The sequence below is a fragment of the Cricetulus griseus genome, chromosome 7 (assembly GCF_003668045.3).
Source record: "Cricetulus griseus strain 17A/GY chromosome 7, alternate assembly CriGri-PICRH-1.0, whole genome shotgun sequence".
Lineage (NCBI taxonomy): Eukaryota > Metazoa > Chordata > Mammalia > Rodentia > Cricetidae > Cricetulus > Cricetulus griseus.
The window spans coordinates 84,776,786-84,790,198 of record NC_048600.1 but is presented as its reverse complement, the minus strand read 5'-3'; the positions used below and the strand labels follow the sequence as shown (position 1 = coordinate 84,790,198).

Here is a 13,413-nt window from a genome sequence, read left to right as displayed (position 1 = left end):
GAAGACTTTTAAGTGAGGTGATCTCAGAGTATGTGGATTGAGAAGAGTGGGCAGTAAAGGAGAGACAGCCCATCAGCCCAGGGAGAACAGAGCTAAGGGATTCAGGACATCCCCGTTGCACTGGAGGCCCTCAGCAGAGGGCGCAGTCTGGCTCGGTTCCTGTCGCCCGGTGACGTAAGAGACCTTCCCGGGCGGGGGCGTGGCTTCCGGCGGTGTTCGAGGTCATATATACTGTCTTGCTCGACAGGGTCGTCACTCACTCCGCACGTGTCTTCCTCACCATGCTTTCTCTGCTGCGCTGCGTGCCCCGCGCCCTGGGCGCCGCTGCCACGGGCTTCCGCGCCGCTGCCCCGGCCTCGCCTCTCCCGCAGCTGCTGCAGCCCGCGCTTCGACCGTGCCTCCGGCCCTTCGGGCTGCTCAGCGTGCGGGCCGGCTCCGCACGGCGTTCCGACCTCTTGAAGCCCCCGGCGCCCTGCTCCTGCGGCTGTGGAGCTCTGCACACCGAGGGTAAGATTCACGCATCCAGGCCGGGATGTGGGGACCCAGCTTGGAACGGATCCCGAGCTGGACCCTCGCGATCGCAGGCCCCACTCCTCGTATCTTGGAAATATGACTTGGCAAAAGCCCGGAGGGGTCGTGGTTTGACAATGTGGTTGCTGGACATGGCTTTTGGCAAGTGAAAGCGGGTAGTTGGGAATTCTTGTTTTATACGGAGAGCAATAATACTAAGTACACTAAGGAGAAATAACTGCTAGAAGAGACATCCTGGTTTTACAGAGTGGGAAACGGACGTTTTCCGGAGTGAATTGGGCTAGAGTCATAGAGCAGCCATAGAAACAGATTAGGCACAGTCCAGGTCTATAGGGTAAGGCAGTTGGCTTTCTCTTTTTTGACCATGTTGGGTTGTCTTTTAGGAGACAAAGCCTTTGTTGAATTCTTAACGGATGAAATTAAGGAAGAGAAGAAAATCCAGAAGCATAAATCCCTTCCCAAGATGTCTGGGAATTGGGAGCTGGAAGTGAACGGGACAGAGGCTAAATTATCGCGCAAAGTTGCTGGAGAAAAGTAAGTACTGGCCCTGGAGTTCTAGGAGACTTTATCACTTACTCTGTCTTGGCCATCCCCATTAGGCCTGAGCTTAGGCCCCATGCTTTGGTAAAATGGCTTTTGAGAAAGCATGCAATTGGAAATTTTCTTAGGTTCCAGGGAGGACATTCACTGACAGATTTGCTGTGGCCTGGTAATTAATGTGTAAAGGGAAGGCTGTTGGGATGGCAGACACAGGCAAGCATTGGGTTATTGGTGACAGTGCTGTGCCCTGCCTGGATTTAGGCACTAGATTTTAGGAATGTTTAAAGTGCTGATTTGTTTAGAATTCACATAAAATTATCTCCTCTGGCTTGTGTTTATAACAGTTGAAAATGCAAGATATGTAACTTTTGTTTTTCGAGACAGGGTTTCTCTGTGGCTTCTTTTGGAAGCTGTCCTGGAGCTAGCTGTTGTAGACCAGGCTGGCCTCTTACTCACAGAGATCCGCCTGCCTCTGCCTCCCAAATGCTAGGATTAAAGGCGTGCGCCACCACCCACCCCGGCACGCCCATGCCTTTAGTCCCAGCCCACCTTTCTCTGAATTTGAGGTCAGCCTGGTCTACAAGAGCTAGTTCCTGGCCAGGCGTTGGTGGGGCATGCCTTTAATCCCAGCACTCGGGAGGCAGAGGCAGGAGGATCTCTATGAGTTCGAGGCCAGCCTGGTCTCCAGAACAAGTGCCAGGATAGGCTCCAAAGCTACACAGAGAAACTCTGTCTCGAAAACACAAAAAAACTAGTTCCTGAACAGCCTTCAAAGCCACAGAGAAACCCCGCCTCAGAACCCCCCCCCAAAAAAAAGTAACAGGATGAAATTACAGTGTAGAAAGGCCATCAGAGGTAGAGTTCTTTGTCAAGCTTAGCTTACCCCTCCCCTAAACGGGTCTCTATGGTACTTTGTAGCACAGACTGGTTCTTCATCCTTCTGCTTCAGATCCTATGTGCTAAAGTTTCAGGCCTATGCTACTACACCTGCTGCCCCTAAAACCTTTAACTTTGTTATGCTGATTTGTTACTCTTTCACCAGTCTTAGAGTCCTGCCTCTAAGGGCTTCTCTAGCATGTGTGAGGCCCAGGGTCAGCCCCCAGTGAGTGCCCCTTAAACACACATGTGTAAGAAAGCAGCTTTATCCAGTGGGGGCCTGTAACCCTAGTTCAAAGCTAGGCTGGGCTGTGGTGGTACACACCTTAAATCCCAGGGAGGCACATCTCTTGAGTTCAAGCTCAACCTGCTCTATAGAGCAAGTTCCAGGACAGCCAAGGCTTGAAAAACCTTAGAAAAGTTCAAAGCCAGAAGAAAAGGGTCATTGACTCTGGGGTGTGGCCACATTTGGTGATTGTCTTCTAACAGGGTGGAAAAGTTCTCTCAAAATTTGCAGGGCAGTGGTGGTGCACACCTTTAATCCCAGCATTTGGGAGGCAGCCTGGACTACAGAGTGAGCTCCTCTCCTAACCACCCTCCCTACCAAATCCAACTACATGCCCTGTCTCTTACAAAAAAAAAAAAAGACAAACCACCAGGCACACCAGTACTCAAGAGGAAGTGGCCAGTGGATCTTTAAAGTCAAGGCTAGCCTAATCTAAGTAATGTGTATAAAATAGCATTGAGTTTGTTTTGTGTTGGCCATTGGGACCTACCCTGAAGTATGATATACCTATTCATTGTAGAAGACTGATTTTTTTCTCTTTGCAGCCAGTACCAATTGCAGATATCTTGGCTTGGGAGCAGGAGCCCAACTAGCTTGAATATACCTAGCAAAGCCCCATTTCTAAACAGTACAGGTTGACACTAGTGGGTGTCAATCTTGGGTAGATCCATGAAGCCCTGGACTTGATCCCTAGCACCAAGGATGGAGAGATGTCTGGCCCTCTTAATATCATTAATTTAAGGAATTAGGTTCCTGCATACATGAGGGGAAAATGTAAGCCATGTTCAGACTGCCTGCCTAACATGTGTGGGGCTCTGGATTCAATCTCCAGCACTACACACACTTAGACTTTTTAATGTTAGGGCTAAGAAACCATTGCCTGGCCAAAGGTTGCAAAGAGTTCTGCAATTCAGTGTGCTTTTATGTGGGTTGGCACTGCTGAAGTAGAATGGTCCTGAACTTCTGCTTCCAGGTATCATGGCAAAGAAATTTATCTCATTTAGAGCATGTTTTGTCACATACTAATTCCTAACAAGGTAAAGTTACCTGGGCACAGGGACAGTATGCAGCTGTGAACGTTTGCCTGGTGTTTGCTTGAGCTCAAACCTCAGAAAGGGGGGGAAGGAAAATTGTTACTGGTGGTTCATTTGCCTTGTGGCTAAAGTTCTTAATCCCCCATGCAGAGGGCTGGGTTGGAGACATTGTTTCCGTGTGCCTTTGCACCTGCCTTTTGTAGCAGGCCTCTCTCTTCTGTGTACCACTTGGTTACTCTTGTACCTTAGTGTGTTCTCACTTGATTTTCTAGGATCACTGTCACTTTCAACATTAACAATAGTATCCCTCCAACATTTGGTGGTGGTGAGGAGGAGCCCTCCCAAGACCAGAAGACTGAAGAACAGGAGGTAAGCTAGTGATACTGTGGCCAGCCATTTTTCTGTCTTAAAAGGCAAGAAAGACTTGGGGTTGGGCGGTGGGAGTTGTTGGTTTGGGTTTTTGTTTTTGTTTTTGTTTTTTTTAAACATAGTCTCCCTATAACAGTCCTGAGTGTCCTGGAACTTGGTTTGTAGATCAAGCTGGCCTCGAACTCAGAGTTAACTGCTAAAATTGTTTCTGAAATTCCTTTTGTGCATATGATTAATGCCAGCACATGAGAGGCAGGGGAGTCTGAGTCCCAGGACAGCCAGGGCTACACAGAGAAACCCCGTCTCAACCAATTACCCCGCCCCCCCCAAAAAATTTTTTTCCTTATGAAAGAGGAAGTGGGAATGCCATTCCCTGGGTTTGTAGAGCAGTATTTTGGAATGGGTTTCAGCTGGAGGTGAGAGCCCTGTTCTAGGGTATATTGCCCCCTCTGCAGGGTTTAGGCTTGATTGTCGGGCCTGTGTTCTGTAAATGCAAAAGAGATATGACTGTCACCCCTGCCTGTGTTGTAGGGGGAGTACTTAGTGTCAAGACAACATCATTTGACATGTATTCAGTGTAAAGACAACACAAGCAGCTTGCAGGAATCAGTTTCATCCTGCCATGTGGGTTGCACTGGGCTTTGGGAGCAAACACCTTTACTTGATTAGCCATTTTGCTAGTCCAGCCTTAAGAGATTTTATATTTGGCCAGCTGAGATTTTTCCTTAGGTTGCTGGCCCACATGGCTGGATCTAGATAGTATTCGAACATCTTAGAAATGGTATGTCTGGCCTAGAAGCCAACAGCTGTGAGAGCCACAGGCTCCCCAGGCCATCTGACTATGCAGTTGTCAGCACTGTTTACAGACCAGTGTGAAATGCAGAGTCCCCTGTTGTGTTTCTGTCATAGTCTACATGCACACCCCAACTCCTTATGTATAGTTTGGGCCTGTTCCTTGGGTCACCATAGAAGGAAGTTGGATGTCTTTTCTGGTTAAGGTGGCCACTTAGCCAGAGCTATGTGTGCCAGGCTCTGACCCTGCTCTAAAGCAGCCACAGGGGAAGGCACTCCAGGTCTGTGTGCTTCACCCAGCACTTCAGTGTGTGGGAGCAGAAACAACTCTGAGGGTCTGGTACAGGTCTGAGCTAGAACATAGCTGTACCTGGCTTCAGGCACCACTTTAAACCCCTGTGTTCTTTTAGAAAGTAAGTTGCTAACAAGATGGAACTGTTAGTACTATGTTGGAAGATGGCTGTGGCTGTCACACTGTGCACTGAGGCTGTGGGTCTGGGTGTGCACCCTAACAGCAATGGCTATCAGACACTGCACCACCTGAGGCTGCCGGTCTGGGTGTGCACATACCACCAGCACTGACTTGTTCATGTTTTTCCAGCCGGAACTGACGTCCACTCCCAATTTTGTGGTTGAAGTTACAAAGAGTGATGGCAAGAAGACCCTTGTGCTGGACTGCCATTATCCTGAGGATGAGGTTTGTAGGGTGGAGTGACTTCTGATCTTGTATGTACAAGAAAGACCTGGTAGCCTAGACCAGGGCGGGAGGGGAGACAGGTGAGAGGGGGCTAGAACTGCAGAGCCTTTCCTGGCACTTCAATTCCTTACCTTTGATCTCTCAGTTTGGAAACGAAGAGGACAGCGATATTTTCTCTATCAAGGAAGTTAGCTTCCAGGCCACTGGTGACTCGGAATGGAGGGATACTAACTACACACTCAACACAGATTCCCTGGACTGGGTGAGTCCTGCTTGAGAGATGGAGGGTGCTTGGCTTTTGCAGAGAAAGGTCAAGGAATGGAAGTGGCATTAAAAAAAAAAAAAAAAAATGGGTTTTCATACATGGAAGTGGCCCACTTGGGAAGGTCAGGGGGCAACTTTGGGGACTTGGTGCTTTGCTTTCTATCTTGTCCCAAGAAACTTAACCCCTTTACCTGCCGACCCATTTTTGATTTTGTTCTGCTGCTCTTCAAGCTTGTCTATTTTTCTTCCCAGGCCTTATATGACCACTTGATGGATTTCCTTGAGGACCGAGGGGTGGACAACAACTTTGCAGATGAGCTGGTGGAGCTCAGTACGGCTCTAGAACACCAAGAATATATCACCTTCCTCGAGGACCTCAAAGGTTTTGTCAAGAGCCAGTAGAACTGTCAGAGACTGGGGGCTTGGCTTTAAATGGCAAGCTTTGGCCAGTGAACAAAAGCTACTTTGCCATCAGAAGTATGCTTAGCAGCCATTTGGCTGCTTTCCTAATATCATGGGAGGAAAAAAAAGCAAGTTTAAATTATTGCTGTTATACTTCCATTTACTATTCATCTGGATATTTTTCTCCTGTACAAATCTATTATTTGTAGATTTTTGTATGGCATAATGGACAATAAAATTGGTTTATTTCCTCCAAGAAAAGTTCAGACTTTTTTTTCTTTTTTTCTTTTCTTTCTTTCTTTTTTTTTTTTTTTTTTTTTGGCCCTTCATCAAAACACCAAGAGCAAGGAGATGTTTGAGAAGTTTTCATATAAAATAAGTTACATACAAAAGTCTTGTGCACACGGCCCCTCTCGGAGGGAATGAGTTGTTCTCAGCCCAGCAGTCAAGTGTGAGTTCGGGATGACTAGAGGATCACAGCCCAAGTATCACAAGCCTGGATCAAACAGAAACAAGTCAGTATGAATAACTTTCTAGCCATTAACAGTTAGGTCGACACCTGGCTAAAAGCTGTCATCAATCATGACATGTACACTGCAGGTGGCACCATTATGAATCAATTCACTGGATGCTTTATCGAAGAGGCCACATCTTATCATGGACCTGTTCTGCCAAACAGAAGCCGTCACTAATGTAGCTTCCAATCTTAGATCAAGTCCTGGAGATGGGCTACCAGGTGCCCTCAAAACCAGAGACCAGAAAGATCAAAACCTGACAGACTAGACTATTCACCAGATATCCTTAGGCTGCTTCTCTGTGGCCTCTTCAGTAACCCACATCCATATTCTACCTCACCCTTAGTATATGAAGGACTGACTGGATCTTAAAACCAGTGATCCTTAATGTCCCTTTAAGATCTAGTGGCACTTTGGAAATTTAAAATGTGTACTTGGAGCTTACTCATTTTTCTTCTTCAGTTTCTCATCTTTGTGGTGATACCCTTCCTCAACAATGGCCTCCCTATGTAGCCTGGAGCCAATGCTGTCAGCCTTGCTGAGAATGCTGCTTCCCATAGCATCAGCATCTTAAGCTTAACCATTCATTTGGTTACGCTGCTCTGAGTTGCACAGTACCAATAGGTGAGTGCACAACAGGTTTGACTTAATTAAAAATAAGAAAAGCTGAGCAGGTATACACTCAGCAATCATCCACTGCTTTTCTTTGAGATTAGTTAGTGTCTGGCTATTTTGCTCAGGCTAGTCTTAAACTCCTGGGCTCAAATTATGCTATCTCAGCTTCCCAAGTAGCATACATTACCATGCCTGCCTGCTTGCTCTTTAACTGCCCTTTCATCCTCTCCAGACCAAGAACTTAGTACAGGCCTTTAATCCCCAGCAGTGGAGAGGCAGAGGCAGGCACAGCTCTGAGATGGAGCCTAGCCTGGTCCATGTAGCAAGTTTCAGACCCAGTCAGGGCAATGTAGATCATGCCCCCCCCCCCCAAAAAAGAATTTAACATAAGCTCTGCCAGCATTTGAAATTTTACAAGGCGGGTATGCTTATTTCTCTTCATCTTTGTGTGTGTGTGTGCATGTAGGCCTTATTGACAGATGTCTCTCAGTTGCTTTCTGCTTTGTTTATTGACATAGTAACTTTGTTGAACTTAGAGTTCCTTGATTGGCTAGTCTGTAGCCAGTCTGTCTCAAGCATCTCCCTGCCTGTGGCCTCATAAATTTGGGGATTATAGGTAGCCACCATGCCTACAAGGCTTTTTATATGGGTTCTGGGGACCCAAACCCAGGTCCTCATGCTTGCAAGGCAAGAGGTTTATCACTGAGCCATCTTAGCACTGCACTTTCTAAGAAGGCAGAGACTGAGGCCATCTGGCCTGTGCCTCTTTAACTCTCCACTTTAATTCATTTGCAAAAACACATTAAGTATTTACTTATATACCGACTCACTGGAGAAAAAAATAAATATACAATGGGGGTGAGAATAATAAGTGGGAGAAAAATAATAGTCCTTGTCCTCAGAAAGGTTGGAGCCCCAAATTACTATTTTATGTGCAGGGTCAGGTTATTACTGTGTATCTAGCACATTGTTGCACTGACTCCAAAGTTCCCCTGCTTGGGACCTAGAAGCTATAATATGTTAGGGAAACACTGGGTCCCACAGCAAACTTAATGTTTCTAAGACAGGTGGCTTCCAGTCTGGCCTTGTCCCTCACACCTGAGTTATGATCTAGCCAGAGTCTTAGCCTTCTATGAAAGTTTGCTGAGAGACAAACCTGGTGTTGCTCCACTGTGCTTCTTATCTTGTCTATCTGCAAAAGTGATGCCAAGATAGCCATCTGGCATTCATGACCATGGCCTGATGTATGGGGATCAAGCTGCTGCTGCTGCTGCTGTTGCTGCTGCTGCTGCTGCTGGGGTGCGTGTGTGTGCCTGTGCGTGTGTGTCTGTGGGTGTGGGTGTTGGTGTTGGTGTGTGTGCGCGTGTGCTGGTGTGCGAGGGTACGCAAAGGGCACTTGTGCATGCACACATTGTTATGAAAGACAAAAGACAACTTGCAGGAATTGGTTCTCTGCTTCTACCACATGAGGTCCAAGGATTGAACTCAAGTTTTCAGGCTTGGCAGCAAGTGCTCTTACCTGCTCAACCATCTTGGCAGCCCAACATCTATTTTTGAGACAGGTTTTCACTATGTAGTCTAGGCTGGCCTTAAACTCTTTGTGCCTCAGCCTCCCTAGTACTAGGATTACAGGTAAGTGCCACCACACCCAGCTGATACTCCTGTGAAGTAAATCCCTCAAAAACCGCATTCAATGTTTACCTATTTCTAAGCCATTATTTCCACCAAGAGGGGAACAGAACTGACTGCTGATGTGCTTCTGCAACTGACTAGGCTCCATGGAGGCTTACCAGGCAGCTCATTAGAAGACTGGGCTTTTCTTCTGTTCCACCGGTGACTGAAAATTCGGGGGTGTGGGGACAGTGTGCACTGTGCTCATTTACATTATCCTCCAAATAGGCACGAAGCTTCTGCTCTGTCAACTCTGGAGACTAGGAAAGTTCAACCACAACTAATCTTTTTTAAAAGTTCATTTTTTTATTTCTTTTGTGTGCATTGGTGTTTTGGCCTACATGTACACATGTGTGAGGGTGACAAATGATTTGGAACAGGAATTATAGTCAGTTGTGAGCGGCCATGTGGGTGCTGGGAATTGAACCTGGGTCCTCTGGAAGAGAAGCCAATGCTCTTAACCTCTAAGCCATCTCTCTAGCCCTAATTTTTTTTTTTTTTTTTAATATTTATTATGTATACAGTATTCTGTCTGCGTGTATCCCTGCAGGCCAGAAGAGGGCACCAGATCCCATTATAGATGGTTGTGAGCCACCATGTGGTTGCTGGGAATTGAACTCAAGACCTGGAAGAGCAGCCAGTGCTCTTAACCTCTGAGCCATCTCTCGAGCCCCAGCCCTAATCTTAAAAATAAAATAAAATTGGTGTTTTTGCCTGTATGTATGTCTGTGTGAGGGCAGTGGATCCTAGAGTTACAGTCAGTGTGATGAGTCATTTCTCCAGACCCAACTAATCTTAAATACTGTATAACCAACAGGTTGAAAACCTAAATCACCAATCAAGACAGTTTGATTCTCTGAAGCCTTAAGACTGTAGAGCTGGGGATGTAGCTCAGGTGGTAGAGTGCTTGCCTAGCAAGCATGGAGCACTGTGCTTCATTCCCAGTGCAGTATAAAGACCAGATGGAGTGGTCTTTAACTGTAACCTGTAACCTCAGTACCTGGAAGGTAGAATCAGAAGGATCAGAAGTTGAGCTACAATTAAGTTTGAAGCCAGCCTGGACTATTAGACTGCCTCAAAACAAAAAAGGGAATCTGGAGACATGGCTTAGTGTTTAAGAGCACTTGCTCTTCTAGAAGACCTTGGCTGACAGAACCCACATGGCAGCTCACAATTATCTATAACTCCAGTTCCAGGGGATCCAACCAACACCCTTTTCTTTGATTCAGGGCTCCAGACACACACATGGTGTACAGGCATACATGCACGCAAAACATAGGAAGTCTATCTGGTGGACATAGGAACAGGTCTTATTTCCTATTAGCCAAGATGCTGAGGAGACCTGGCTTTTACCCCCACGGAGCCACTCTGCCCTGCTGTCCCTGCCATGATGCACCAACCCCTCTAAAATCATAAGCCAAAATAAACCTCTCTCGGGTTAATGCTGCTGGGTACCTTGTCTGTGACAAAGTAACTGGCATAGATGTGTACAACCGCCACCAGCTGGTGTGTGGAAATCTGTGTGGACACTTACGTGAAATGGGATGTGCAGGCCACATGGACACATGACCACACTGTTCATTATTCTCAGGTTGTACCTAGAGACAAAATTAGGATTCCCAAATCACTGTGGTCACAAGACCTGGCTCCCTATACCTCTCAGTCAATAAACTAGGGGGCAGAAGGATCACTCACTTTGGAGGATGGAATGAGAACCAATAATGCTAAAAAGATTTTGAAAATTCTTACTTTATACACACAGGACAGATGAGGGGGTTTGCTTCCCACTCAGCCAACATGCTGTTGAGACAATTTTCATCAAACTGCAAGCTCTTCTCATACTCGCTTATGATGGACTTTTCTGCAAGGCAAAAGGCCCAGGTTGTCCTGTACCCATAGGGCAAGTCTGTTATTTCTACGTGTGAAACCTATTCAAGACAAGGCTATATGGAATAAGTCACCATGCTATAAGATGCAAAACTGTGTGCTCTACACAATGCCAAGAAGCTGATGCTCACAAATTCATGGCCAAACAATAAAAGAATGGGTGAGAGATGGCCCTTGGGTGTGTATGTAAAGATGTGCCCATGTATGCAAAGTGACAAATTTACTGTTCAAGAAGCAGGTTTCATTATGCTACCCTAGTTAGTCTGAAACTATAGGGCCCAACCACCTTCCCGAAAGCCCACCCTCCTACATTAAATCACAAGTAGCTGGTCCTAGAGGCACAGCCACAGTGGTCACCTGAATGAAGCAGCAAGAAGTAGTATAAAACAAACATGGAAACTCTACCACTGACTAGCTATGTGACCTGCATGAGGATACTATTTTCTATTCTATCTAATCCTGTCTTTCACAGTAGTCAGAATGAAGGAAATGATATCATGGAATGAGAAGTTCCTGGCACAGAGCCTACAGCCCTTACTGTTGGGAAGACAGACAGCCAAGAATTAAGAGTCCAACAGACTTCTGGACACTTAACTGATGATGGAGGTAGAGAAACAGGAATTAAGGACTAATCCTAGGGCTGAGGATATAGTTTTAGTGTTTGCCTCCATGCCCAAGGCTCTGGGTTTAATCCCTAGCACACAAACAATCTAAAACAACAAAACCAATCCTGAGTCAAGGAAAGGTCAGCATAAGAGTAGGTGCACGTAGTTAGGAAAGACTACATCCTGGGATTACCTTCATCACACAGCTCCTGTTCAATGTCCTGCAGCACAGCTAGGTCCTCTGGCAGTCCCAACTACAAGAGAAAGTGGAAAACAGGGAGTATAGCTCAGTGGAGCAGCACTAGCCTAGCATGCAAGAGCCTGGGTTTAATTCCTGAGTATAGCAAGCAAAAAAATAGTGTCTTCACCTTCCAGGTAAAGTATTAATTGGCTACCAAGTCCCACAGGGATTTGTAACTGGAAGCTGCCTTTGAAGACCCCAGATTTACCTGGCAAAATGTCTAGTCAGAATGCAGAATTTGCTAACCGTAAAGTAATGTGGTCATGATAAGCAACACATGATCAAAGTACTCACCACCAAATTTAAGGGAGACAAAATCAGGTAGCAGTTAAGGAAAAGTCCTAAGACTGGCCATGTGAAAACATCTAGTCCTTAAAAAGCTGTTTTAGCTTCTGTAAAACTAGAGTAAGACCAACCTGAGTGGCCTGTTGTGAGCACTAACTGTGGTGACATTAGGGTTATTTGGCACACTATAACACACATAGATGCCCCTGAAAATGCATCATTATCAAACAGTGCTTTGATGGTTTCAAAGGGTTTCATGTTTTGCTACACAATTTTCATAATGCTCGAGCCATCCTCTCTATTTTATGTAAATATAAAAACTAAGGTTCAAAGAAACACAGTAAGGTTTAGAGTCAGTAAAACTAAACAGAATCCCTGATACAAACTTATAGCCTTCCTTGATACATTGTAAATGGTTTTCTATGGACACACAACTCCCAACTGATTGGCTGGAATCAGAATGTTGCTGTAGACATCCTTTTCAAAGTGATGTCCCTAACCCATTCCTAATCAGTCAACATTTTCAAGGGGGAAAGCAAGAATGAATGACATTTTCTTTCCTTTTAGCTTCATAAGTTTAGTTTCATTACAAGGTTGCAACATGCCTACAATCTAGTATTGCAGAACCATCAATATAAAATCAATACTCAAAATTAGAAAAACCTGAGCAAAAAAGCTGTTAGAACTATGCTTGGGGGCTGGGAGGTGGGTAGGTTGAAAAGACAGGGAAAAACTGATAGAAAGATGTTAGCACAAGTTCTTCATGGAGTGTCTGCTAGCTACAGACCCTTGCCTGACCTGAAACAAGGCTTCTGGACAATTCTCTACAGACTTCAAAGAGTTCCACTCTTCCTCCATCACTTCTTGCACAAGAAATCTGTCTGAGGCTTTCCCTGGTGTGCCACCTCCAGCCTGGCGGTACCTGGCCAGGAGCCTGTGCCGGCTGTTTCTCATTCTCTCGAGACATCCCTGTGGGAAAGGAGTCAGAATAGTAAAAGAAAGAAAAGGTCAATTCCACTAAAAAAGAAAGGAAAAAAAAAAAAACAAACCTCTAACTAGTTCGTAAAACTATTTTAGTTTTAGATGCAAAATTTTGTATTCTCAAGTCCTCACCCACACACAGATAGGTAAAATTACAGTGCTTTGCTCATGTATCTCCAGATTCCTGTAGTTCACATTTTATCTTGAATGCAAGCAGTCGGGTGCATAGTAACTGCATCCACAGACTGACGTCAGACATTTATATAGCTTCCAAATTCCTGCTACTGTACATAATGCTATAGTGATGATCTTCTTACACAATAGTACTTCTCAACCCTGATGGTTTTTTTTAAAATGTATACATGTGTGTGCCTGTATGAGTTTATGTGCACTGCATCAGTGCAGGTGACCACAGAGGCCAGAAGACGGCAATGGTGGCGCTCTTGGAACTGGATTTACAGCCACCAGGTCTGCTGCAAGGGCATAAGTGCTCCCTCCTAACACTTCACCATCTCTCTACCCCAACTCAGGACGACTTTTGGTAGTCTTGAATTCAAGATTCACCTCCGCTGGCCAGGCACTCCGGGCATCTGCTTCATGACCAATGCTGAAGTGAGGGCACAGAGATCAGCGGTCCTAGGGACGATTAGGGAAGTGATAACGAGCCAAATCTCACACTCACCTGCCTGAAAGCTTCTTTCCAGGGCGGCGAGCCCACCTGTTTATACAACAGGCGGTGCGGAGACCCCGAGGACTCTGCCATCTCTTAGCGGGAGGCGGCTCCCGAATCCCCGCCCCTTAGCCGCGCGCAAAGGATACTGG

The 13,413-nt window shown here is 45.9% G+C and overlaps 2 protein-coding genes across 5 annotated transcripts; one reads left to right on the top strand and one right to left on the bottom strand.

Annotated features, from left to right (window-relative positions):
• The first annotated feature begins 216 nt into the window (after positions 1-216).
• On the top strand, positions 217-6,052 carry C1qbp (complement C1q binding protein). The gene is made up of 6 exons (XM_027426880.2): positions 217-507; positions 915-1,065; positions 3,540-3,636; positions 5,030-5,125; positions 5,271-5,387; positions 5,642-6,052. The coding sequence occupies exons 1-6, from the start codon at positions 282-284 to the stop codon at positions 5,789-5,791; spliced, it is 837 nt and encodes a 278-aa protein (XP_027282681.1). The 5' UTR covers positions 217-281; the 3' UTR covers positions 5,792-6,052.
• Positions 6,053-6,141: 89 nt separating this feature from the next.
• Rpain (RPA interacting protein) lies at positions 6,142-13,412 on the bottom strand. 4 transcript variants are annotated; one of them, XM_027426881.2, is made up of 7 exons: positions 13,274-13,412; positions 12,409-12,579; positions 11,278-11,338; positions 10,342-10,453; positions 10,127-10,190; positions 8,712-8,852; positions 6,142-6,287 (listed from the first exon to the last, which is right to left on the bottom strand). In XM_027426881.2, the coding sequence occupies exons 1-7, from the start codon at positions 13,352-13,354 to the stop codon at positions 6,258-6,260; spliced, it is 660 nt and encodes a 219-aa protein (XP_027282682.1). In that variant the 5' UTR covers positions 13,355-13,412; the 3' UTR covers positions 6,142-6,257. The 4 variants fall into 4 exon arrangements, with proteins under 4 accessions (XP_027282682.1, XP_027282683.1, XP_027282684.1 ...); XM_027426882.2 differs by lacking the exon at positions 8,712-8,852; XM_027426883.2 differs by lacking the exons at positions 8,712-8,852; positions 10,127-10,190.
• Between the last annotated feature and the right edge of the window lies 1 nt (position 13,413).

Excerpts from the sequence above, each read along its gene's own strand:
- C1qbp (XM_027426880.2), top strand. The coding sequence starts at position 282 with ATGCTTTCTCTGCTGCGCTGCGTGCCCCGCGCCCTGGGCGCCGCTGCC. Across the intron at positions 508-914 it reads TGGAGCTCTGCACACCGAGG|GAGACAAAGCCTTTGTTGAA; the intron begins GTAAGATTCACG and ends GTTGTCTTTTAG. Across the intron at positions 1,066-3,539 it reads CGCAAAGTTGCTGGAGAAAA|GATCACTGTCACTTTCAACA; the intron begins GTAAGTACTGGC and ends TTGATTTTCTAG.
- Rpain (XM_027426881.2), bottom strand. The coding sequence starts at position 13,354 with ATGGCAGAGTCCTCGGGGTCTCCGCACCGCCTGTTGTATAAACAGGTG. Across the intron at positions 10,454-11,277 it reads ACAGGAGCTGTGTGATGAAG|AAAAGTCCATCATAAGCGAG; the intron begins GTAATCCCAGGA and ends TTTGCCTTGCAG. Across the intron at positions 8,853-10,126 it reads GCCTGCACATCCCATTTCAC|TCTCCAGAGTTGACAGAGCA; the intron begins GTAAGTGTCCAC and ends GAACTTTCCTAG.